Here is a 23,845-nt window from a genome sequence, read left to right as displayed (position 1 = left end):
GGACTTCTGAAAGCCATCTCTGTATTGGTGTAGTAACCACACTGCGAGTGCTGATGCTGACATTTGGATGCTCAGTTCTCATTAGTGAATAGGAGAAAAACCTCCCAAGCCCTGTACTGGCTCTGAGGAGGTCTGCAGGGGCCACCTTGCCCCAGGAGGCTCCTACCCTTGCTGCCCATGCTCTCCCGCTTGAGCACCCAGCCTCTCTGTCCTCTGCCAGCTTGTCTCCTTTCATTTACATCTACACGTTGGGTTATGTCTATTATGTAAGTACAATCCCTTTGCATCTGTTTGTATGGGTTTTTTTGTGAAAAGTACTACATATGTTCTTGAGAGCTATAAAAAACCCTAATATTTAAGCTACTGAGAGAAACAGGGATTGCAAATAGCTACAATAAACTGCAAGAAAAATGGCCAAGCATCCCTGTTCTTTTAAGGTATTACAGACTAAGCAGATTAACTATCTCATGTTCATGCATGCACAGAAAGCATTTAGCTTTGCTTATTGTAGGCATTTGGTCAAAAGGATCAGATCTTGATCAAATCCAACATCTTTGTGCTGACGTAAGTAAAACTGTTTTGCTTTGCTGTCGGGGCAGGCAAGAGGAGTATGTAGCATCAGTTACTGTGGGCTACCCGGTGGGTGGCAGCTTGTTCAGGAGAGGTAATTAGGTTGCTTGCAAACATGCTATGCAAATTGTCAGTCTGTTTTCCTAAGGAAAAGAAGCCTTGATGTGATCCTGCTGTCCTTCTCTGTCGAATATTCTTGGTCAGCTCCAACTAAATTGGAGAAAAGAGCAGAGGTTGCAAAATCTTGGCTCTCTTCTGGTTTTATAAGAACTGGTAGCTAGGCAGAAAGCAGAGGTTCCTGCAGCAGGGGCAGTGATGGGAGCTCAAGTTGTCTTAGACAGCAAAGAGCAGAGATATCAATGCTTGTCGTCTTGGGTCGGCTACCTCAACAATGGATGTAGTACATTCCTGGGAGGTGGGGAGATGCAACATCAAGTCCCTGAACCAGAAAGGGATCTAAAACTGAACGTTTTTAGTGCTAGGGGATCTCCTGATAACAAAACTATCCGTTTTCTTCCCTGTTGGTACATAGCACCGGTGTAAAAGCCCTCCCAGGAGGAAGATGGGAATTGAGAAAGGAGATCAGTGTGTTATGTCCAATCTGATTCTCCACTGCTTGTTGGCATTATCCTCATCCACTTCCAGGCATAATTCACATTGCCACTTAGGAGAGCATGAGGGGGTTTGGGAGGAGGGAATTGCTAGGTTGGGATTTTGCAGATGTAGCTTATATTAATACCCCTGTGCTTTCCTGAGCTCTTTGCTGGGTCCTGAGCTGTCAAGTGTCAGGTGAGATGCTTTGGGGCTGTCTAATACCATGGGAAAAGAGCTGAGAGACAACAGCTGATTTTCACTCTATAGTTGGAACACCTCTGAGAAGTTGGGAGGCTGGGACCCTGCATGGATTGCCTGAAAATTAGCTTATTACTTGACTGTTAAGCATATTGTATATGCCAAGTAATTAATTTTTACAGCAAACTTGTCTAGGACTTGAGCAAAGGAGCAATTAATTCTCGGGAAATAGATCCATTATCATAATTGCTAATGGATGCAAAATTCCCTCAGACACAGATGGACAAAAAAGCCCTTTCATCTCTCTGATTAGGGTACCTGGAAGTCAGGCCCATGTGTGCATCACCCATAGTTAGCCCATTAGAAACCCCCACCTAGTGCTAATTGTGGCTGCTGAACACTAAAGTGGAGGAGAGAGCTCCCCTCTCCCACAGCTAACAAGAGCACCCATTCCATCACCTTTTCCTCTCTGTGGGGATGTTCTTCCCCTCATGGGGGTAATTGGGACTTTCCTGCTAACAGCAGGAATCAGTGAATGTGATGCTATGAGCATCTCAAACCAGAGAGGCATTCACACCCGCAGGGTTGCACAGACCCTATTCTGAAAGGGGATGGTGATCCCTGCTACAAACACTCCAGAGCAGCACAAAAGATGGGTTTGTCTCTCTGGAGCCCAACAAAATGGGGCTAATCCAAGGAAACACAACCAGAAATGGGACAGAAACTGAATGGCGGCTTTGCTGTGTCGTTCTGCAACAGATCTTATATCTTCAGCTTGATTTTAATTGAAAGAGCGTTCGGGAACTTGCAGAATCATAATTAACATTTCATACAACCCAACCCTTGAAAAGCAGCTCACAAAGAACACTGGGCACTGTGCAGCTGCCAAACACTCTGTGTTTCCCTGGGCCTGGGGACTTCCATGCTCCTCCATGCCCAGAGAGCATCCTTGCTGCCCAGCAAACACGAGTCGGCACTTGCAACTGGCTAATGTACCACTGATGGGAGATGGGAAGGGGTGAAGGGAATAGAACAAGAGGCTTTTATGAGAGTTGATCCATTGCTGTTTAATCTATAGTGACAAAGGCATTGTTAATAGAACATGGGGATGAGATGTGCCAGACCTTGGGCCTGAGTGCTTGTGATGTTTGGGAGCACAGACAGTGCTCTTCTGCTCAGCATTTCATGAGCACTGTGCTTCTAGAGCATCTTCTTGCATGGCATTAGGTGACATGACTTTTCTTTTCTAACTAAAAGCCTAATATGATTCAGACCTAGCACAGGTCCAGCCCTGCTTTTCCTAGCATCTAGTTAACAGTGTAAGAGAAAGGAGGCAGAGGGAGAAAAGAAACAAATAAGGAACTTGTGGAATACCAACATTTTTGGATGGAACTTGTTTTCTTTGCATTTATACATGGCACTGGGGTTGAAAGTGGATGATCTTTAAGGTCCCTTCCAACCCAAAAGACTCTATGATTCTATATATTGCGATCCTTCAAGGAACAAAGGGCAACTTCTTTCATTAGGCTGTGTTCATAAACACATGGATGGATGAGAGGCTCAGATGCCCAGAGCCCACCTGCACCCCTGGCTGGCGATGAGTGCTGAGCTGGGCTTGCTGCCAGAAACAACCATCTTGCCATTAGCTGTAAGTAATGCTTTGAAGGGTCATCACCTGGTTATATTCAGCTAATAAGCAGTGATATTAGAGTCCTGCAATGGTGAATACTGTTATGGCTGTTTCTAGGGCATATTTCATGAGGTTTAAAAGCATATATTCTTTTTCTATTAAGTCGGAGAGCCCTTTTCTCTGTTCCTGCTTAAGGTGAGTCCAAGCTAAGTAGCCTCACAGCACACAGTAATGGTATGGAGAGTGGGCTCTTTAAGAAGTATCTTTAAATCATTGCACATTAATTATGAGTTTGACCAAGGGCCAAAATGGGCTCAGTACATCTAATGGAGCAGAATTGATGTGAGTTTTTGTGACTGTACAACCAAGCAGAAATGTACTGACAGCACTGGGAACCAGCGACAGCTTTGAGGGGAAGGAATAGGCATCAGGCTCTCCTCTATGGGTAATGACCCCACAGGCAGGGCTCTCAGTTCTTGGGGTTGTGCTGCATGATACAAGCTTCATGAAATGAGCTTTGGCTCTTTCTGGAGTGTGGGAAGCACGTTGCCTCTTTGACAACTGGCTTCATATAGCTCAGAGCAGGATTTGCCATGGGAAGCTGCTTCAGTGCTGCTGGATAACAAAGAACCCCAGAAAAGCCATAAAACGCTTTCTGGGCATGGCAATGCTTTATGTTACTTACTGGGTGGCTCCAGGGAAAAAAAGATCAAGTTGCACATCACTTTCTTGTATTTGTCTATGTGGCTTTGTGGTGATTTCCAACCTTAATTTCTTGCTGATGGGTGCTGGCTTGATGTCCTTGCTGACCGCTCTGTATTCCTAGCAGCACAGTTAAAACAGCAAGTTTGGAGAGCAAATATTTCTGCTAGAAATAAGCTCTTTTTCCTTGGGACCAAAGGTATCCAGTTAGAGCAAGTTCATTTCCACGTTCTAACCAAGGAAAGGGCAAAACCTGACACCATGTACTAGGCACAGCTCAGAAGGCAAAGGAGTAGGTGCCTCACTCCTGGAAGTGCATGCAGCAGTACTTCATTACCGGTAGCTGAGGAAATGAATCAGAAGTCATTAGTGAAGAGCTCTCAGCTCATCCCTGCTTCAGGAAGAAGTAGCTCTTCTAGGTATTCTTAATGGGAATTGTTCTTGCCGATTCAGGAATAGAAGCTGAATTGTTTCTCAAGAAGCAATCTTGCCCCACTAGACGTCAGTAAATACAGGTGTACCTAACATTGTGCACAAAGAAGGGAGTTTTTAGTTGATTCAATTCCCTTTTCTCTTCAAATTATTGCCTGATGCTGTTTGCTTTAATTACCCTTTAATGGAAAACAAATATGACAGAATATTGTACCCAAGAACACAGTACAAAGATCCTTAAACTGCCTACAGTCAAATTTGGTTAGATTCAGTGGGATGAAGTCACTTGTACTGTTGATTTCAATCTGCTTTACAAGTGCAGCATCCGGCAAAGCAAGCTCGCTTGCAAGATAAAGCATCTGTCCCTCCCATGCACGTTACTGATGTGTTTGGCTTCTTGCTTTAGCAGTAACCGCTGTGATTAGTAATTGGTACATTAACCACTCAAGGCTTTCATTTAAAACCCTGTGGCTTTGTGGTGCCTGGACATGAGGGCAGGTAATGGAGTGACCCTGGCTGCAGGTGAGCAGAGAGCCAGTGCCTGTCTGTGGTTTTATTCTTACGGGAGCGAAACTATTGCCCCCAGACTATTGCAGGCTGCTGGGCTGTGGTGGTAGTCACTAGGTGGCAATGCGACATGCAGGCACACAGCATCCGCAGAGCTGTTCCCCAGCCTTGGGGCTGCTCAGGGCACCCGCATCCCTCCCTCCTCCCTGGGGACAGAGCGCTGTTCTGAGCACCCAGCAGTGATGTTGAGCCTGAGATCTCTGCTGAAGAATCATAGAATCCCAGACTGGGTTGGAAGGGAGTTAAAGCTCATCCAGTTCCAATCCCTGCCACAGGCACAGACACCTTCCACTAGAGCAGGCTGCTCCCTTCTATCCCGGTTTTAAATGCATGCATCCATCTTGATGTCCTAAGGTCATTAATCACAGAAACACTGGTCTGGAAGAGACTTTAGGAGCCCAGGCACTGGAGGGGGATATGCTATGGCCATTGCCAACCCCTCTGTGCCCTTCCCTGGTCCACTCCTCTCCCTCCCAACTTATAAAATCATAGAATGGTTTGGGTTGGAAATGACCGTAAGATCATCCAGTTCCAGCCCCCTGCCATGACCTGGCCTTGAACAGTGACAGGGATGAAGCAGCTACCATTTCTCTGGGCACCCTGTGCCTCACCACCCTCACAACAAAGAACTTCCTTGCATCCAACCTGAACTTCCCGTTTCAGTCTGAACCCATCACCCCTTGTCCTGTCCCTACAGTCCCTGATGAAGAGTCCCCCTCCAGCATCCCCACAGGCCCCAGCTTACTGATGGGTTAACAAGCTGAAGGACAGGAGAGATGGGAATACAACAGCATCATGCATGAGATGGAGCCCTCCTCTACCTCCAACAGCCTTCTTGCTGGGGGAGGTCACTGCCCCCCTGCGCTTCTCCATGAGGGTGACAGCTCTCACCATCTGCAACCATTTGGGATGTGGCATGGAATCTGCTTCACTAATTCTAAAAGCATCTGCCGTCATAGCATGGTGGTGACCTCAGCTCTGTCCCGGAATACCAAGTACCATAAATATATAGAATCCTTGAGAGGAATTCGCAGATTTCCTAGATTCCTCAAGCTGTTTCTGGCAGAGCACTTCCTGGAATCGGTAATGAAATAGGGCATTTTGCACTGCTCTCCAGTTTAATGCGTATGCACTTGCGGTGGCAGCTTTTAAGAGCTGCTTGTTCCCTTTAAGTTCAGTTAACTCATGTCTGAAATTAGAAACTTTTCTGATTAATGGCTTGTGGCTGCTTGCTTTAACGAAGATGCTCGCTAATGAGGTTTGGGGGTATTTTTCACTGCGGAGACTTGTGTTACTGCCTTAGTTCTGACACAGTGACAGTGATACTTGGTAATGATGCTGTTCGCGCCTCCAAGAACTGCGTCTGCCCAGGGATTGAAAGCTACATAGCTGTAATAATGGAACACAAGGAGAATGGTTTTTAGTGCATTTCCCAGCTTTAGCACAGAAACTCACATTAATTTTAATGCAGATCTGCCAGGCTAAAAGCCTAAAGATTAGGACTACAAAGGATAGGTCACACTCATCCTGACTTGCTTTCTCTAACCTCTGTTAGAGGCTCTGAACCATGCTGACATGTAAATAACGTTGGCACTAACCTTTTCATCGTACGCAGCTCACAACTGGAGCCCTGAGTCAGAAATAGCAGTTATTTCCAACTCAAACAGTTCTTTCCAGACACGCACAAGCAGGGATGACAGCACTGGGGGTGTTATCACTGGAAGGGCACCCGAATCACAGCTCCCTCTGTTTCCACAGTGGGGATGCAGGGTTCAGACCGTGGTGGCATCTCTGCTCCTCCCCGAGCCCAAGGAGAGGGTGTAAGGCATTAACCCTGGGGTTTACAACATCTCACTCCAACTGAGAAACGCTGTGACAGACTCTGATGTCCCCCAATGGTCCTTGCTCTAGGGTTTATTTCCATTTGAATTCAAAAGCCTTCACCCTGTAATAGGGCCCTGCAATGATTTGGGGAGAAGGTGCAAGAGCATCTTCTGGTACCACAGCCATAAGCCCCACAGCATTGCTCTGAGTCTTGTGCCTGCCAAAGCCCAGGGGGTCCCTTTTTGGGGCCAAGCCCCTACCAAAATGCATTTCTTGGACAAGAAGTCATCTCCTTCTTAAACCTCAGAAGCAAGCAGCCAGTCCTGGTTAGCAAATGTGCTTACATCTTATGGGAGACAGGGATTCCTTTGTTAAAGAACAGAACAAGCCGAATCCCAGCAGAGCCTGGATCTCTAAGATTAGTGCTTTCCAAGAGGAAAACGCTTCATTTGCTTCCCTTCTACTCCTTTTTTCCTCCTGTTATATATCTCCTGCTTTGTCATGATTCCCTGTTTTGAAGCTGGTTACAGCAGGTTACCCCTCTTTGTATACGACAGAGGGATTTTGATGCAATGCTTAACTCTCTTATCTGTCAAAAGACAGGCTTGGCCCGTGCAGTTGTGCTCCACACCTCTCCTCTCCCTCTGAAAAGGAATCCTATGATGTGCTAAGTAAGAAGTGTTTCTCGAGTGACTCCATGAGTATAAATAGCTCACAGGAGCAGCACCTGCCATCTTCGATATGTCTTGCACTTCCCACAGATCACTCGTGCACGCTGGGTCTGATCACAGCTATTGTTTGTGCTAAGCTTCCTCCTACTGCCATAATCCTCCTATTTAAATGGATGGGATATTTTGCATATGGTAAAGATTTGGGGGATCTAAATCACAGCCAAGTATTCTGTGGGCATGACAGGGTGTATGTGCGTGTGTTCTGCCAAGGGCAGAGAAATGGGAATGTCGACAGGCACCACACTTTAAATGGAAAGGATATGGCTCTTCCAAAAGTGCCTCCAGTCACGTACTTTGACTCTTATTGCTTCTTTTTAGGAGCTGCTGTTGCTTTCTGAATATAGCAGCTCTGGGTTCATGTGTGAGCCTGTCTGATGGGATCTGTGGCTTTTGGTGGCCTTGGGTGCATCAGCGTCCCCACTGCACAACATGTGCCTGCCCAAGGGGTGGCAGTGTGCATTGTCACCTACTCTGGTGTCCCCATATCCCTTATTGGGAGGGTCAACAATCAAGGCTTTGTATCCCTTGATGGCAATACCTGAGGCTGTTCAGTCCCAGTGACACCTCTGCTGCTGGTGGTGGCTGTGCAGTCGGATGGCTTCTGCCACCAGAGCCTGCCCTGGCAGCCCTCTCCCATCATGGTGAGGTTTTCTCCTCCCGTGCTTCATGCAGGTGGGAGTTTCAAGAGAACATGCCCCAGTCCTTTGTGCTTCACATCAGCCCATGATTATAATTGGTTGAAACAAGAGCAAGCCCTTAATGTCCAGGATTAGACAAGAATGAGGGAAGAAATACCCCTTTTTAAATGGAGAGCATCTGACAGCATGAGGCTGTGCCGGGGAGCTATGGCCAATGACAGCAGCACCCTGAGAAGCAGTGATGGTTTGAGTGTCCCAAGAGGAAAGTCCCTGCTGCTGGTGGTGCTGGATGCCCTGTTACTGATGGGCTCAGATGGGTCTGCTGCAGGAAGTGTCCTGAAAGACTAGAGCAGTGATTGTCCCCCTGTACTGGGCACTGGTGAGGCTGTACCTTGGATCACCTTGGTCAGCAGTGGCCTTGGGAGTGCTGGGGAATGGTTGGACTCTGTGATCTTGGGGGTCTTTTCCAGCCCGGTTAATTCTGTGTCTCTGTGAAGAGCACAGAAGTCAGAAGTGCCAGGGTCAATGTTTGCTGTGTAGACTCCTATAGACAGGACTGTGTGGAGCCCTTTCCCTTGGAGCAGTTCCCCTGCTCTTCAAGAGCAAAGCACTGAGCAGGCAGTAGGGTGGTAAGCAGCTATATTTAATAAAGCTGAGTGTCCACAATATCCTGGTTGCCCATTACAAACATCTAGTTTAGTATTTTCTCTTTCTTTCCCCTCAAATTAAATCCCAGCAGCACTAATTGTATTAGCTGTACAGAATAAGCTCAGTAAGATCTCCTAGCCTGGGAATGGGGTGCAATCCGTTCTCTCTGAATTCTTCTCTCCACTTCATTTCTTTGGAGGAGATGAAGATGTTAGGTTTGTCCCAGTGGAGCCAATAACACAAAGCAGAGAGGAGTTGGACTTTTCAGCTCGGTTGTTTTTCTGTCTTAAATAAAATCTATTCTTACTGCAAGTTCTTTTGATAACCTAAGGTTTATAGGCATGAATTTGCGCTATCATAGAATCATAGAATAGTTAGGGGTGGAAAGGACCTTAAGATCATTCCAACCCCCCTGCCATGGGCAGGGACACCTCACACTAAACCATGGCACCCAAGGCTCTGTCCAACCTGCTCTTGAACACTGCCAGGGATGGAGCATTCACAACTTCCTTGGGCAACCCATTCCAGTGCCTCACCACCCTCACAGTAAAGAACTTCTTCCTTATATCCAATCTAAACTTCCCCTGTTTAAGTTTTCACCCGTTACCCCTTGTCCTGTCACTACAGTCCCTAAGGCAGAGTCCCTCCCCAGCATCCTTTTCAGAACTTCACAGGGAACAGCAGGATCCAGTCATGCAGCGCAGAGTTAGACAAGTGTATATTCCACCTCCAACCAAAGGTGGATAGGGCATCACAGCTGTTTGGGTTGGGTAGGGTTTCAAGACCAGCCGGTATATGAGTACAGCTGGGCACCTGCAGTCCATAAAATGGCCCTGTCCTTTCTCATAAGAATGCTTACGCCTCCAAATTTGCAGAGGCCTGACACTTCAAACACAGGTTTTATGAAGTTTTCCAATGAAACCAGCTAAGACAGCTCTAAGAATCCCTTCATGGTTTATGCAGCTATAAGAAACAAGTGTTCATCCTAGCAATTGATTTTGTAAAGGCCACGCTGGACGGTTTAGCACCAGAGCTCAACCTGCAAGGCCTGTAAGATCACATAAAAACTGAGGAGCATTTGCAGGATGATGGCAGAGACATTGCATAACATTCAGTTACCGAAAGTGAACGCATCCTCCAACACTGACTAAAACTGCACATAGTATTGTCCTGGCCTTTTCTGAAGATGTTTGCTTGATTTGGCTTTACCACTATTTTTTGTTTCTTTCTAGAATATAGAATCATGGAATAGTTTGGGTTGGAAAGGACCTTAACATCATCCAGTTCCAACCCCCAATATACCGCCTACTTCTCTTGTATACACTTTAATCTCCTTCAGTCTTATGACACCAAGAGATGACAAAAAATAGAAGATGCCATGGCTTTGCTGTGCCTTTTAAAGAAGCTTTAGATAGGTATTTGTATGTGTTCATTTCCAAACTAAAACAGCCAAGTTGCCACTTTAGGATCTACGGAGCCTTGAGTTTAATGCTTGACGTGATACATTCAGATTGTTTGGTTGGCAGCGTGTTCTGAGAGCATGGATTTTATTGAGCACACTGAGCACACTACTGCTTCTTTATTGTCCTGTTTTCCTGCAGACACAGCCAAGGTCAGTTTTATATGCCCTTTCCCATGACTGCTGAAAGGAGAGGCACATATAGAAGTTACCCATCCTGTTTAATGCCGTCTGCAGTACCCAGCGTGGCTTAGTTTTCCCTCAAGCCTGAAACTGCACAGCACAAACCTGCTTAAAAACTGCTCATGCTGTGAGGGTTTTCCTGCTTTTCCATCGTTTAATCAGACCCTGAAACACAGGATAACATCCCAGCTCACCAAGGCTTTCCATCCAGTATCTCCAAGGTGTTAAGGAGGATCTGGATAGTTTCTCCAGCTTTAAATGTGCTTGATCACTGGTGGTGGTATCCTCAGTCAGTGTGGGGGGGCATGTGGGTAATGCTGGTTGCTATTTAAACCAGCAGCAGATGTGTCAATGTGCCTGTGACGTTCCTCAGGATGGCTTGGGGAGCCTGAAGTCTATCCATGCTTCTTCTGACTCCTGCTAATTTTAGCCATGCAGTGTTTACAAACAGAGCAGCATTTGTCTCTGCTCCTGATCCAGCAGGATTTCAGCCCCATCCCTGCTGGCATATTCCCTCGAGGGGAAAAAGAAGACCAAAAAGGGATGCAAAATGGTGATAGCTATTAAAAGATGCTGAGGGAGCACAGGAAGCCAAACCTTGTGGCTATAAAGAATGTACCTGTAGATAGCCTGGTCCCACCAGGAAGTGGGAAAGATGTATACCTATATATATACCTTTATACTTAGGAATAATTTAGGAGGATAAAAATGGTGAACAAGGAGCCTGAAAACACCATTTCTTTGTGGTGCTCCAAGGCAGCATCTAGCAAGGGCTCAGGAAAAGGCCAAATCAGAATGGAATGACAAGAAGTAATCAAGCTGTAGCTAGACTTGACAGCCGTCACCAGCCCTGAACCCGGGTGCAGTCCTGCCTTCAACCAAAATGCCAGGTGTTGGAGCAGCCCAGTGCTGCACACAATGTTCCTGACCTGAATGCACTGTGTACTTACTGCTTTGAAAGGAGGCAAGAACAAGAAGTCAAAGGAAAATCAGTTATGTCAACGCAGTTGATATGGAGCTTTAGAAAGAGACTTATAAATACACACAAGCCAGTTAAAACTCCTTCCCCTTTCAGAGCCACAGGTTCCAAACGCAGTTCTTTGAACAGGGAACATCTCCTAAAGGGTTGTGGTTTTCTTCAAAGGATGAGCAAGCAAATCCTCCTGGGTTGGCGAGGCAAGGACATGCACCTGATGCCGGTTGGAAGGAGGGAGGCTGGAGCTGCATGCTCTGCCTTGAGCAAATCCAAATCCCCCAACTTACCTGCGGTCTGCTTTGTAAAGGAAAGCCTCTGGGTCACACAATACTTGACTTCCAGAGCTAAAGCTTTGCTTCTCCTCTAAGATCAAGCAAGCTGCTAGGCCACTGTCACAGCCAGCCACTGTGTGAGGTGGGAATTTAATGGGTCACAAGGGCTCAAGCAAATCTATAGAAACCAAAGGGAAACGTCTTTCTCCTTTCTTTGCTTGTGCTCACCCGTGGCAATGTGCATGTCATAGCATCAAAACTCAGTTGACACATGAGAAATACCAGCTGCTATCTGATTAAGACATGTGAGAGGTTTATGAGGCAGCTACAAGCTCAGTTGGAAGTGAACGGGAGGCATGGGAGTGATATGGCACGACTGTAGTGCCATGGTCAGAGGAAATGGGAGGAACGGTGCATCACTGCTCAGCGTAATCTAGGTGAGCTTCATCTTTGGATCCTGGGTGAGCACTGAACTCATGTCTTTGTGAAGGAAATGCCAGAAAAGTTCCATCAGGTGCTGCTTAAAATTGCCGCTGGTTAAAGACAACTGAGGCACCTGGGATGAACTGCATAGAGCTTTAAAGGGGAAGACAATTTAATGCAGTAAAGGAACACAAAGTAGTAGAGAGATAATAAGTTCATAACAGGGAAAAGCAACTGATGTTATGGCTTTACAATTCTAGGTCTGCTTGGTGCATAAGGCTGTGTTCAAATTAATCTTGCCTTATGCGCTGTAGGCTCCTCGCAACACTTAGAACTTGCTTTTAAGATTACTTTCTTGAACTAATTTCACATCTTCCCACTTTTCCTTCACGGATCCACTCTGAACTTTAAGCATAACCGGTGTGGTTTAGTGTTCTTTGAGCCCAAAAGTAGCTCTGACAAGCTGATCATTACATTTCTCTGTCTCTCAGGCTTGTAAAAATCAAACACTGATTGGTTTTTACAATGCTAAAGGAAAAAGTCAGGCATGAAAAATGTTACCCTGTGATAATATTGCATATGCAAGCTTGAAATAATGTTAGAGCTCTAAATGGCAAGTTTCCTTTCAAGTATTGCTGTGTATTCTCTCTCCTGCTCTATTATCTTTCTGTGTCTAAAACTGTGGTGTAACTCCAGGGAAGGCTTAGATCAAGCACATGATGCTCCTCATAGTCCTTGCCTGCCTGTCACCAAGGTGGCCCAAGGTTTCTAATGTCAGGTCTCCCATGGCAGTGGGACTTCACGTCCATCTGAGTTTACCTCCGTGTTTCAGGCCCAGATCTGGTATCACACACATTTTGCCTCCTTGGCCTCTTGTTCAGATACTGTTTTCTCTCAGCTCCACAAAGGCTGGAGTGAGATCAGCCGCCGCTGGCAGTCTGCAGCTTGGCAGAGTCGAACATCAAAGCTCCTGTTCCAGCTCGACTTCAAAACCTTTCAACTTTAAGACGTGCCCAAGTAGCAGTAGGAGTTGTAAGGGGAAGGCTGTAACGCGCAGGATGATGGGCTCTGGCCTTTTCCTCTTTCTTTAAACAGTAAGAAGTAGTGAGCAACAGTGATTTGTGCTTCTTGTTACTACGTTCACGAGGGGTGTGGGACCACCTTCACCCTTTGACTTGTGCTGGGAACAGCAGCAGAACCACTCCTGAGGCTTTCATCTTTATGCTCTCTATCGCAAACCTGTCACCAGCTTTGGAGAAAGAGGCTGGGGCAAAAATCTGTTTTCTTAGAACCCCAGACTGGTTTGTGTTGGAAGGGAACTCAAAGCTCATCAGTTCCAATCCCCTGCCACAGGCAGGGAAACCTTCCACTAGAGCAGCTTGCTCCAAGTCCAACCTGGTCTTCAACACTTCCAGGGATGGGGCATTTACCACTTCTCTGGGCACCCTGTACCAGCACCTCAGCACCCTCACCGTAAAGAACTTCTTCCTTCTGTCTAACCTGAATTTTCCCTGTCCTTACTGGACCCATGAATCTCTCATTATGTTTTCTCTGCCCTGTCCAGCTGAGGAGAAGGGTGACAGAGCAGCTCTGGGGGGCTCTGGTGTCCAGCCAAGGTCAACCCACCACACTGTGTGAGTGTGATCATTACCACTAGTGCCTGCTCAGGGCTTCTCTGTTGCTCAGACTGCATTATTTAGAGAAATTAAACTGCAATCTCCATAATGTCCATTAGCTGGAACTCTATTTGCATATAGCAGTTGGGTTTTGGCAGTTAAAGAGAGGAAGATGCTGCACAGCAAGCTGCCTGCCAAAACAAGCTCTTCTGTGTAGTGCTTAAGACTGCGTAGGAACGGGAGTCGTAAAAGTAAGATGGGGACCAAACTAAACATCCATCAGAACAAGGATGTATCTGCTGGAGAATGTGCTGTGCTTTGGCCCTGGGTGTGCTATTTGTCTCATCTGTAAATCTTTGTGGTTTGTGTTCAACCACACAACTGGTAGTAAAGAAATTTGCCTTAGCATCCCAATTAAAACAGCAGTGGTAGAGCAGGCAGTAAGGAGATGTGCAATGGATTCATTTGGACCAGTTTTACAGGCATCATTAGGAAACAGTGGGAACAAAACTCTAGATGTGTCCACTTAATCATGTACTTATTTCATCATAATGCAATAGGTAACTTCTAGATGCCAGTATGAATATAAAGTTACAATTTGAAATGAGGAGTAAGTGCTTGTATTAGTGAGACTTCATCATGTCTGGAATCTGAAATTTAAGGTTTAATTTAATCCTGCTCCACCTGAATGTAGGGAGCGGTTTGGATGTAACTGGAACATACCAGGATCCATCATGACAAAGCTAATTTAAACTTGCTGGGTGGCTTGAAAGGCACAATGTGTAATTCCTCCTCTATGAAAGAGCAGAATCTGGACCTTTTACAAACCACTGCCTGCGGAAAAGAGAACATTTCAGCTTGAGAATAAGCCAAAGAACCAAGGGGAAAGTACACTGAGGAGCAATGCCCATGCTGTATCTGTGCGAGCTCCAGAATTCCTCAGGGGATATATGTCTCTACAGATATTTTATGAGGGTGGGAAAAGCGTGTTCCTGACTTGAGTGTGTGTTTTATGGACAGAGCGTACAGCTACCGGACATTAAGCAGCAACAGTTAAGCTGTATAAAGGCACTTAGAGTTGACAACTTCAGACTGTAAATGACACCCCTCTTAGCCAAGCCCATGCCAAGCTAGAACTTGTTATGGGGGGAATAAACACCCTGCGTAGAAGCAGAGCTCCGTGCACGTCAGCCCTGCTGTGGGCCTGCTCCCAGAGAGCAACCCTGGGCTGCAAGTGTTCAGAGAGCCCAGATATGATCTGCTGAGTGCGTGTCTCTGCTGCCAAAGCCTCACGTTTCACTTCACACTCCGAGCTTGAGAGACCTGGCTGTGCTTGGGGCGATCACGTCTGTGCCTCTGGGCAGGAGAGCTCAGGAGCCATGAAAGGATACAGATGATGCTTTGACTGTGCTGTCTTGCAGCCACTCGGTAGAGAGGGCTCCATCCCAGCTTTGGGAGGAGCACAAAAGGTGTGAATTAGAGCAATTGGCTATATTTGACTTTAAATCCTGCTGCCCTGCCAAAGAGAGTCTTGAATTTAAATCTTCCCTGGCCACTCAGGTGCACAGAACACATCCGATTTCTTTGCATTAAACATCACTAAATCTTCTTCCTCTGGGTACCTGATTTATCCCGCAGTGCAGAAATCATTTCTAATTCAGAAACTCAGGGAATGCTGTCAGTGGGAGGTACGAGCTCCACGTCAGGCCCATATGTAGGTACGCTTCTGCGTAAGCCTGGCTGTGGTGTGTAGTTTGTTGCATATCTGTTCTGCCACCACAGCATCCGAGTGCTGCTCAGCTTCCAGTATTAGAGCTTGAAAGCAAGGAGGTGATGCTTTTCCCCACTGTAGTTGGGAAAGGGATGTCAGAGATACTAAGAATGAGATTTGTGTTTGAGTATTTGGGGGTTAGTTAACAAAAGTCCATTGCAAAGCCAGACCTCACATGATCTACCCCAAATCCAGAGATGCTCACATCAAAGCAAGGAACTAACAAGGGTATCTGAAGACGTACATCAGTGCCAACCCCAAATACCCTCTCCACTGGAACAGTTTATCTACCAAGATAGCTTTAAGAGTTAAGGCTGTGCAAACTGAACCCAGACTGCAGTCAGCCTTCATGCAAATCCCCTCACATTTTGCACGCAGAACACCATATTTTATTGCTGTTTTAACTGACACTTCTAAGCCTTGCAAGCTAGTAAGGGGAAAAAAGGAACTCATTTCAGAACAGCAGGGGAAGCTCTCTCTGCCCACCCGCAGGTACAGTTCCTCCACTTCATGCTGAGCTGCTGCTTCCTTCCAGTGCTTAGTTAGTTGGAGTGTATGGGCCTCATTTGGGCAGTGTAATAACTGGGGTTGTAAACTCCAACAGATCTCCTGGCAGAGCCAAGAATGGCTCATGCAAGGCAAGATCACTGTCAATAGCACAGCATTTATCACTGGCCTCTGGTGGAACAACCAGAAGCGTGGATTGTCTGTGACTCTCATCTATCACTGCAAAGAGCCTTGAAAAGCAGGGTCTAAGCTGTATCAGGCAGCTGAAATCTCCTCGCTGGGGCTCACACTGAACCACAGCATCCCTCCTTCCCCACTCCTCCCCTTCTGACTCCCTGCTTTCAGTGGTCCAAGTTTGACTGGAGAGAAGCAGCCAAGAGGGAGCCCACGGGTTTGATCCTTCTGGCAAGTCTCTGAAGTGTTAAAATAATCTCAGAGAAGGCTCATGGAAAACAACCTTGTACTGAAGCAGCACAAGCAGTCAAAGCATCATCTGTACCCTTTTACGGCTCCTGAGCTCTCCTACCCAGAGGCACAGACGTGATCATCCCAAGCACAGCAAGGTCTCTAAAGCTCCAAGTGTGAAGTGAAACATGAGGCTTCTGCAGCAGAGACACACACTCAGGAATCATATTTGGGCTCTTTGGTGATAGTCCACTATAGACACAGGGCTTACTGAATCATGGAATTAGAGAATCATTTAGGTTGTTAAGACTTTAAAGAACATTGGGTCCAATGTTCTTGAAGTCCACCATTAAGCCATGTCCTAAGTGTATGTCTTTTTAATACCTCCAGGGATGGTGACTCCATTTTCCCAGGCAGCCTGAACCAGCAAAGCTGACCCTGCCAGGACAATTCCTTGATTCCAGACACAGAGCAGAGGTTTTCCGTGGAGCAGACCTGAGGATGCATGGAGGACCTGAGGTTCAGTTTTGTGCTTTGTGCTTCTCTTAGGGGCAAGTCGTTTAATAAATGCAACGTCTTCCAAGTGGCAGCTCTGATCTCTTAGCTCAATCAACCCTGATTTCCCTCACCTCACATCTGATCTCCATCCACATGGGTGAGGCGGGAGTGTGACTTCATCACTGGGAAGCTGTGGCTGATTACCTCCTGTACTCCAGGTGATGTCCCAGCAGCGCAGCCCCTTTCCCTGGGGCAGGAGCAGGATCAGGACCGCCTCCCCGTAAGCCGATCTGCACCCAGCTGTCCCCGGCGCTGGAGGGAGGAATTTGGCTCCGCTAAATATAGAGGCCTCTCAGCCCCAGCGGCTGCTGCTTCTCCCGGTGACCCCCCCTCCGGTAAGCGGCTATACTGGAAGCGCGTTGCCTCTCCCTCCGTGGAGGGCAGAATAAGCGGAGGAGCGCCCAGAGGCCACGGGGAGGGCCGTGCACTGAGCATGTTGCCTTCCCCCGGGGTGGAGGTCCCCATCCCTGCCTTGTTCCCTGTTGGTTTTAGTGAGATCCATCACGTCCCCTCCTCCTAACAGGACCGGTCTAAGGGTGGGCTGGAGGAGTCCGCCTGCAGCACCGAGGGGCTCCCCCAGGCACCTCGCTGCACGCCCTTCCCAGCGCTTTATTTCGGGCACTACCCAGCAGGGCCAGGCTCCAAGGGGCGCCGGCTGCATCGGGTTTCCCTCCCTTCCTCCGTGACCCCCCCCCCCCCCCCCGCCCCAGCCTTGCTGCGCAGCCGGCGGGGCAGGATGGGTGCCTGCGAACCGCGCTTCCTCCCCCGACGGCGACACCGGGTGTAGGAAGTTCTGCCCCTGCCGAGGAGGACAGGGCGGGGGGAACAGGTTTATAGCACAGGTGAGTGGAGCACCGGCTGCAGTTGGGGGTCCCTTCCTACCCCCGAGGGTGAATGTAGGGGAGAGATGGGTCAGCCCCATCCCGCACCACGGGGCAGAGCAGCGGGGCGGCGCAGGTTCTGTGTGTCCTCGGTTAGAGGGAGCCCCACGGTCCCCTTTTCCCTCCAGGTCCCCCCCACTGTCCCCCAGGTCTTCTCGTTCCTGTAACAGCAGCAACAGGCTGCTGGGCTCGGGACAGGGCGATGCCGGCGGCCGCGGCCCGAAACCTCCCCTCCATAGGATGAGGAAGGAAGTGGGTCTCCAAAGCGCGGGCATCCGGGTTCGTGCCACCCCGAGCCCGGCGCCGAGGAACCATCCCAGGGCTGGTGGGCAGCAGGGATGAGCGTTGTCCCCCTCGGTACCGTTTCATGGGGGACCGGGATGGGTGATGGGGAAGGGGATGCGCGGCCCTGGGAGGGGGCAGAGGGGGCAGCTTTGTCTCCAGTCCTTGCTGCCGGCGAGTGTAAACCTGCCGCCTCTTCTGCAGTGCCGAGGACTCGCGTCCCTCCTCCTCCCATGCGCGGCTGCAGCTCTGCTGCTCCTTCCTAGTATTATTAAGGAAGGACGCGAAAAGGAGGAGGTGAAAAAAAAACACTCGCAAGCCAGACACCCAAGCAAACACCCTCCTCTCCCCCTCCACAACTCACCGTTCCCCCTCCCCCTCGGTCGGTGGGACTTCCAGGACCGGCTGCGCTTCCTTGGCCCTGGGGAGGGGAGGCAGAGCCGGGGAGGCGGGGGGAAGGAGGGGGCCGGGACCAGGCAGACACAAGAGAGAATCGCTTTTGTCTCCGGCACGGCTGAGCGGCGCAGGGGCTCGGTGCTGCGGCTGCCGGAGCCCCCCGCTCACCGCCCCGCTCAGCTCCCGCAGGCACCGCGCCGGCGCCGCCGGGCTCCGAGGCACCGCGCCGGGGAGCGGGCAGCTCCCCTGCTCCGGGCTCTTTTCCCCCTTCCCTTTCCCTTGGTGTTATTTCTGCCTTTCCGGAGGGGAAGATTCCCCCCTCACCCCCAGCCCCGCGCGCACGCTGCCCCCAGCCCGAGGTTTCTTTGGGTCCAGCCGGAATCCGCGACGCTCCCGGGGATTTTCCCACCCAAGCTGGGGTCTATGAGCGGGAAGGTGATCAAGCCCAAAGAAGAGAAAGATGCTTTCAAGGGTAAGGCAGGCGCAGCCGCTCCGGTGAACAGCGCCCGACCGCGGGCAGCCCGACCTTACCGGGAGGGACGGGGAACGGGGTGGGGGGGGGCACCGCTCCGGGGCAGACCCGTAGCGCGGGGGCAGGCGGGCGCGGATGGGCTGTGCCCAGCGTGTTGGGCGCTGCACCGGTGCCACGGGGAGGGGGGGCCCCGCTTAATGCGGTAGCGGCCAAAGTAAGTGCCCCCCCCCCTTCCCTTCCATCCCCTTGTTGGGGTGGGGGGAGCCGGGTCCGCGGTGCTCAGCGCTGCGGGCGGCCCCGGAGAGCGGAGCCATCGCCATGGAGACGCGAGGGGGGGGGGGGGGATGCTCTGTGAGGTACCCCCCAGCCGGGTGCCCCATCCCGAAGCGGCGGGGAACGGGGTGCACGCTGGGGTGGGGGGGACACAGGGCATGCCGGGGGTGCGTGTGTGTCCCGGGGGGGCACCGGTGGTCCTGCGCCGCGCTCCGCATCCATGCGCTGCGGCGGTACCTGCCCCCGGGGCTGCAGGGCAGCAGTTGGGGTGGGGGGGATGCGCTGGGCAGCCCCTTGTGAGTCGTTGTTCTGTGTGGTCGTGGATCGGTTTGTGTGTCCTCAAGCGTAGCCTCCGGTAGGCTGGGCTGGTGGGATGCTCCGAGCCACCCCGAGCGTAGAAAACTGCTCCTTATTTACTAGCTCTGTAAACCGTGATGGGCACTTGCCTGGCACTTACTTTTTGAGCAGCCTGAGAGGCCAAATCACAATTCAGTCTTTCTGTTATCTCGTGAAAAACTTTCTGCTTTCTTGATTTTGAAAGTTTGTGCTTTATTTTTTAATTTTTTGAGACCTTTTTATTTTCCTTTATTGCCTTTTTTCCATGGTCTCTTTCCACTTCGATGTTCTGTCTCATGTTCAAAACCTCAGTCTTTTCATCAGCATTTCTCACAACAACCCAATCAAGTTGCACTTCAACCCCCCCCCCCCCCCACGTTTTCTGCCTAAATATCTTTTGCCTTTACATTATCTTCTTTGATATTTTTTGTGTTTTTTTTATGGTGGCCTTATTCACTAAAATGCTCTTTAAATAACTGATCAAGCAACAAAACAAAAGATTATTTTGCATGGTTTAGAACTGTGTTATAATCCTACACAAGAAGAGCCATACTTGTGCTACGCTTGCTTGTAAACTTGTTGGCTGTTTTAAATCAAACTTACATATTCCATTTCGCGCTATGATTACAAGTTTTAATGACATTAACTTCGTATTTGAAATCACCTGCATATGGGGTTGGGACATCTGTGGATTTCTAAGCACTGGGGCACTGTATCTGCTGTTACTGAGTCAGCAATCATTTAGGTGCAGAAAGCTTTGATTCCTGCGGTGACAGTGTACCAGAAAGTGCATTGTTCTTGGGTATCCCAGGCAAACTGATCATCCTGGAGATGCTGGGGTGCTCTTTGAGCTCCTATCAAAACTTTCTCCATTATTCCAAAGTCAAGAGGCAGGTTTAGATGCAGCAGGAGGAGCTGGTTCTTGTATGAGATGGTTTGGTGCTGCTGGAGAGAAGTGAGTGATGGTTACAGTCTATAAAATAAGGTTTTAAGGTGCAGGTAAGAAGGTAGTGTTTACCAGTTGATGTATAGGCTGCATGGCCTTCTTTAGCCTCTTGTGTCATAGACTAAAATAGGAAATGGTTTTTCCTCTGAACCATTTTCCTCTGAACCACCTGATTTTTCTTTTGGTCATTTGATCATTGCTCTTAATGGGACTGTTTCATTTGGATGTAGTCATAGGAAAACCAGGCTTTGTTTATTTATGTTAAACATACAGTGAAACAGTGTCTGGAAAGGATGGGATACCATTTCCTGTGTGTTTCTACTGTGTGGCACCAGGAATACTTCAGTCCTGGCAGCAGCCTGTGTGGTTTTGAGTTAGTTAACCGTCATGGTGCAAACACCATTCACATGAGAATAGCTTCTTGGGGTGATGTGTGCATGTACCCCACATTCTGTAAGATACAGGATGGAGTTTTAACACGTACTGTAAGTGCTGGTATCCCAGGGCTGTATTTGCACAAGAAACGTGGAGTGCTTTGTTAGCAGCTACAGTGTCAGCCTTTCTTACTCCTGAAGCTTTCCATGCATTACAGGCTTGTGCAGGAGATGAGACATAGGGAGGGCTGTATTCAGCCCTCATGCAAGGAGCTGCTTTGTGTAAGATGTGAAACGACACTTCCTACAACCGGCTTTTGTGATGGGTCTTTGTAGGAAAGCCTGATTTATACAGGGCCTTGAAAGGCCATGGGTTTCGGTAGGAATCAGCACACAATGCAGTGCAGGTGGGTACTGTCTTGCAATGGGTATTCCTATTTAAATTGCCCTCTCTTGTAAAGCCTGTGGTAGTGTCACTGGAGTTGTGCAGGTGTAACAGAAGTACAAGAATCTATTTGTAAAGAAATATATATATATATATACATTCAATTCATACCTTTTGTTAAGCCAGAGGGAAGTAACTGCTTGATTTGGAGTTTGTTGCCTCGCTTGCAAGTCCTGCCCAGAAAACCCAATTGAGGACTCTTGTGCTCCAAATCTGGCTGCTTTTAAAACTGTCTGTGGATGTTTAAGAACGAGCTTGCCCTCATCTAAATAAAGCTTGTGGATTAACATAATGAAGTCAGGGATGTGTGCACCTTTACTTTCTGCAAAGCACTGCATTAACTCTGAATGTATATGTATAAGATCACGGCGTTGATGTATTTTCCCTTAACTGTGTGAGTGTCGGAGAGCTGCTGGGTACCGTAAGCCCCAGCATCCCTCAGGCTGCCTCACTAAGGTGGATTAGCAGCGATGCTGCTCCAAGGTGGAGGCTCTTTGTGGTACCAAGCAGCTTGTTTTGAAGGGCAGCCTCGTCCCAGCTATGTGAAGCATGGGGCAGGTTCCTGTGTCCATTCTCACTCTGCACTCTCTGGGGTTAGCAGGAGCGTGAGGACCTGTGTAACACCAGCTCAGCAGCCTGATGCTTGGTAGCGGCTTTGCTTCAACGGGGGTTAGTTCTGCTCTCAAGAAACAGCCCTTGGTACGTTCCCAGTGCTCTTCAGTCGGTTTCTTCTCCTTCCACGTGGCTGGTGTGTGTCAGGACAAGTGGCTGTCCTCAGTTCCCACTGAGAAGCTTTCACTTTGCTCTTTGTGAGCAGCCTCGGGGCTGTATCAACACAACCTGGTTTGAATGAAATCTCTGTTAACCTTTTATCTGGGGGGAGGCACGTGGCAGTGGGAGAATATAGGGCATTAGAGAGCAAGGCGAGACCTTGTGCTTTGGATTTGGGCCTTAAGGAGCTCGTGCTGTCTGGCATTACAGCCAGGCTGCTTTGCAGTTGGCCTGGCTCCTCCAAGGAAAGTCAAGAGACCGAGCAGAGAATCTGCAATGAAACATGAGGAAAGGATTCATCTGTGTTTGTTTTTCTCTTTACCCATGGGTTCTGTATTGGTGCCTTCCCCATCAAAGCAGGGACGGGGGGGATCTTTTCCTGTCACCGTGTTCTCACTGCAAGGAACTTTGATAGCTTTGCCCACAAGCCTGATACCCTCAGCCATAAGCTGGGAGAACATGCAGATTTTCTTCTGCAGAAAGCAAAATAGGAGGAGTGTTTTGGAAGCTGATAACTTCTAACCTGAGAAGAGTGCATTGAATCGGTGACAGTATGGGTGAAGACTGTGGAAGTGTAGGTACTGTTCTGATTTGGTGACAGGAGAAAACAAAGCACTCGGCAGGAAAAATAGAAGTCAGGATTCTGAGGTATCTATTACTGCTTTTCCTGGCTTTATGGGAATATAGTATAATGCAGCTTATGATTGAAAGGTCTGGAGAAAAGCTGACAGAAATAAAGCAGCTGATCTCAACAGTTATATTTCTATAGTACTGAATCATGAGACAGTAACTTACTTGAAGGACTGAAGGGGAGCAGCGCAGAGGCAATGTGTAAGCTGACCATGTCTTGGGCTGAGTCCACGGGATCAAAATTAGCAGCAAGTGCAGAGAAGGGGGAAGGGAGCAGGGTGCTGTCACCCTTCCCTGCTGCAGGTGGAAGGCAGGGCTCTTCCTTGTGCTTTTATCCAAAGGCTGGGTGCTATTCCTTTTGCAGACAACAAGCCCCAGCAGACTCCACCAGCAGCTGTGGTTTGAAGCATGAACTTGAGTCTCTCTTCAAGATGCTTGCCAGCAGTAGATTGGGTCTTACTGTGGTCAGCTGGGGCTATTGACTTACACATGACAACTTGTGTTTGTGTCATGAACGTTTAATGACACTAAAGAATGAGTAGTTAAACTCGATGCTTTTATTCAGTGGCAATCTCTGTGCCTCCAGTGTGAAAGCTGAGGTTGCAGATCCTGCTTGGAAGAGACGCCTGCATCGCCCACTGGAAAGCGACAGCCAAAATCTGAGGCACGGCCCACCCCGTCCTGCATATCAATGCTGCAGGTTACAATAGATACTCAGCTCTTGGCTGAGGTCCTGATCCATTCAGAATTCCCATGGACACCAGTGGGAGTTCTCTGTGTCTGCCTGTGGCATTGCCTCTGATTAGTGGGTGGTTGTTAATATGCCCATGCTTGGAATATTTACAGTAGCTACCTCCTGTTATGACTCATTATCTGTGATGGGTTTTGGTTCCACAAACTACAGTAACTCTTTATAAAAGATGCATTTATAAAAGAAACATCCTTCCCTCTCAATGCCCAGACCGTGGTCCCTGACATCTGTTGGTAAAACACCAGCAATTAGAACATGGAAGTGGCTTTTGAGATCAAGATGACAGCACGTTTGTGTTGATGCTTTGTAATGGTTTTCAGTACGAGTGGAATCAACCCATGGTATTTTCAGGGACAAGCTCCAAACTCTAGGGTTGGTGATGCTGTTGGTTCTTGTATGGCTGCTGTCCATGGCAAAGAACTTGCCTTGTATGGAAAGCAGTAAATGATAGTAACCCTCTTTGCTTCTAGAGGAAAACTTACTGTTAGTTGCATCTTCAAACCTCATCTTTAAAGGAAAAACTCCCAGGCAGATGAAGCCTGAGGGATGAATAGCCCCACAGAGCACCCCAGGGGGCTGCGCAG

General features: G+C 48.5%; 1 protein-coding gene across 3 annotated transcripts in view; it reads left to right on the top strand.

Annotated features, from left to right (window-relative positions):
* Positions 1-17,409: 17,409 nt before the first annotated feature.
* The window catches only part of FGF13 (fibroblast growth factor 13), a 243,659-nt gene continuing 237,223 nt past the window's right edge, over positions 17,410-23,845 (top strand). Inside the window, exon 1 of one of the 3 annotated variants that reach the window (XM_062627411.1) lies at positions 17,410-17,546. Coding sequence is in view for 2 of the 3 variants with exons in the window: in XM_062627407.1 (XP_062483391.1) it covers positions 18,687-18,735 (49 nt within the window). In the remaining variant the exon portion in view is untranslated. Of the gene's footprint in view, positions 17,547-18,353; positions 18,736-23,845 lie in introns of those variants that run through there. The other 2 variants (XM_062627407.1, XM_062627408.1) reach the window with 2 other exon arrangements.

Source organism: Pezoporus occidentalis, unplaced genomic scaffold (genome assembly GCF_034315485.1).
Source record: "Pezoporus occidentalis ecotype Australia unplaced genomic scaffold, CSIRO_AGI_Poc_V1 ctg30, whole genome shotgun sequence".
Taxonomy (NCBI): Eukaryota; Metazoa; Chordata; class Aves; order Psittaciformes; family Psittacidae; genus Pezoporus; species Pezoporus occidentalis.
The sequence above is the reverse complement of the archived record's forward strand: the minus strand, read 5'-3'. Positions and strand labels throughout refer to the sequence as shown.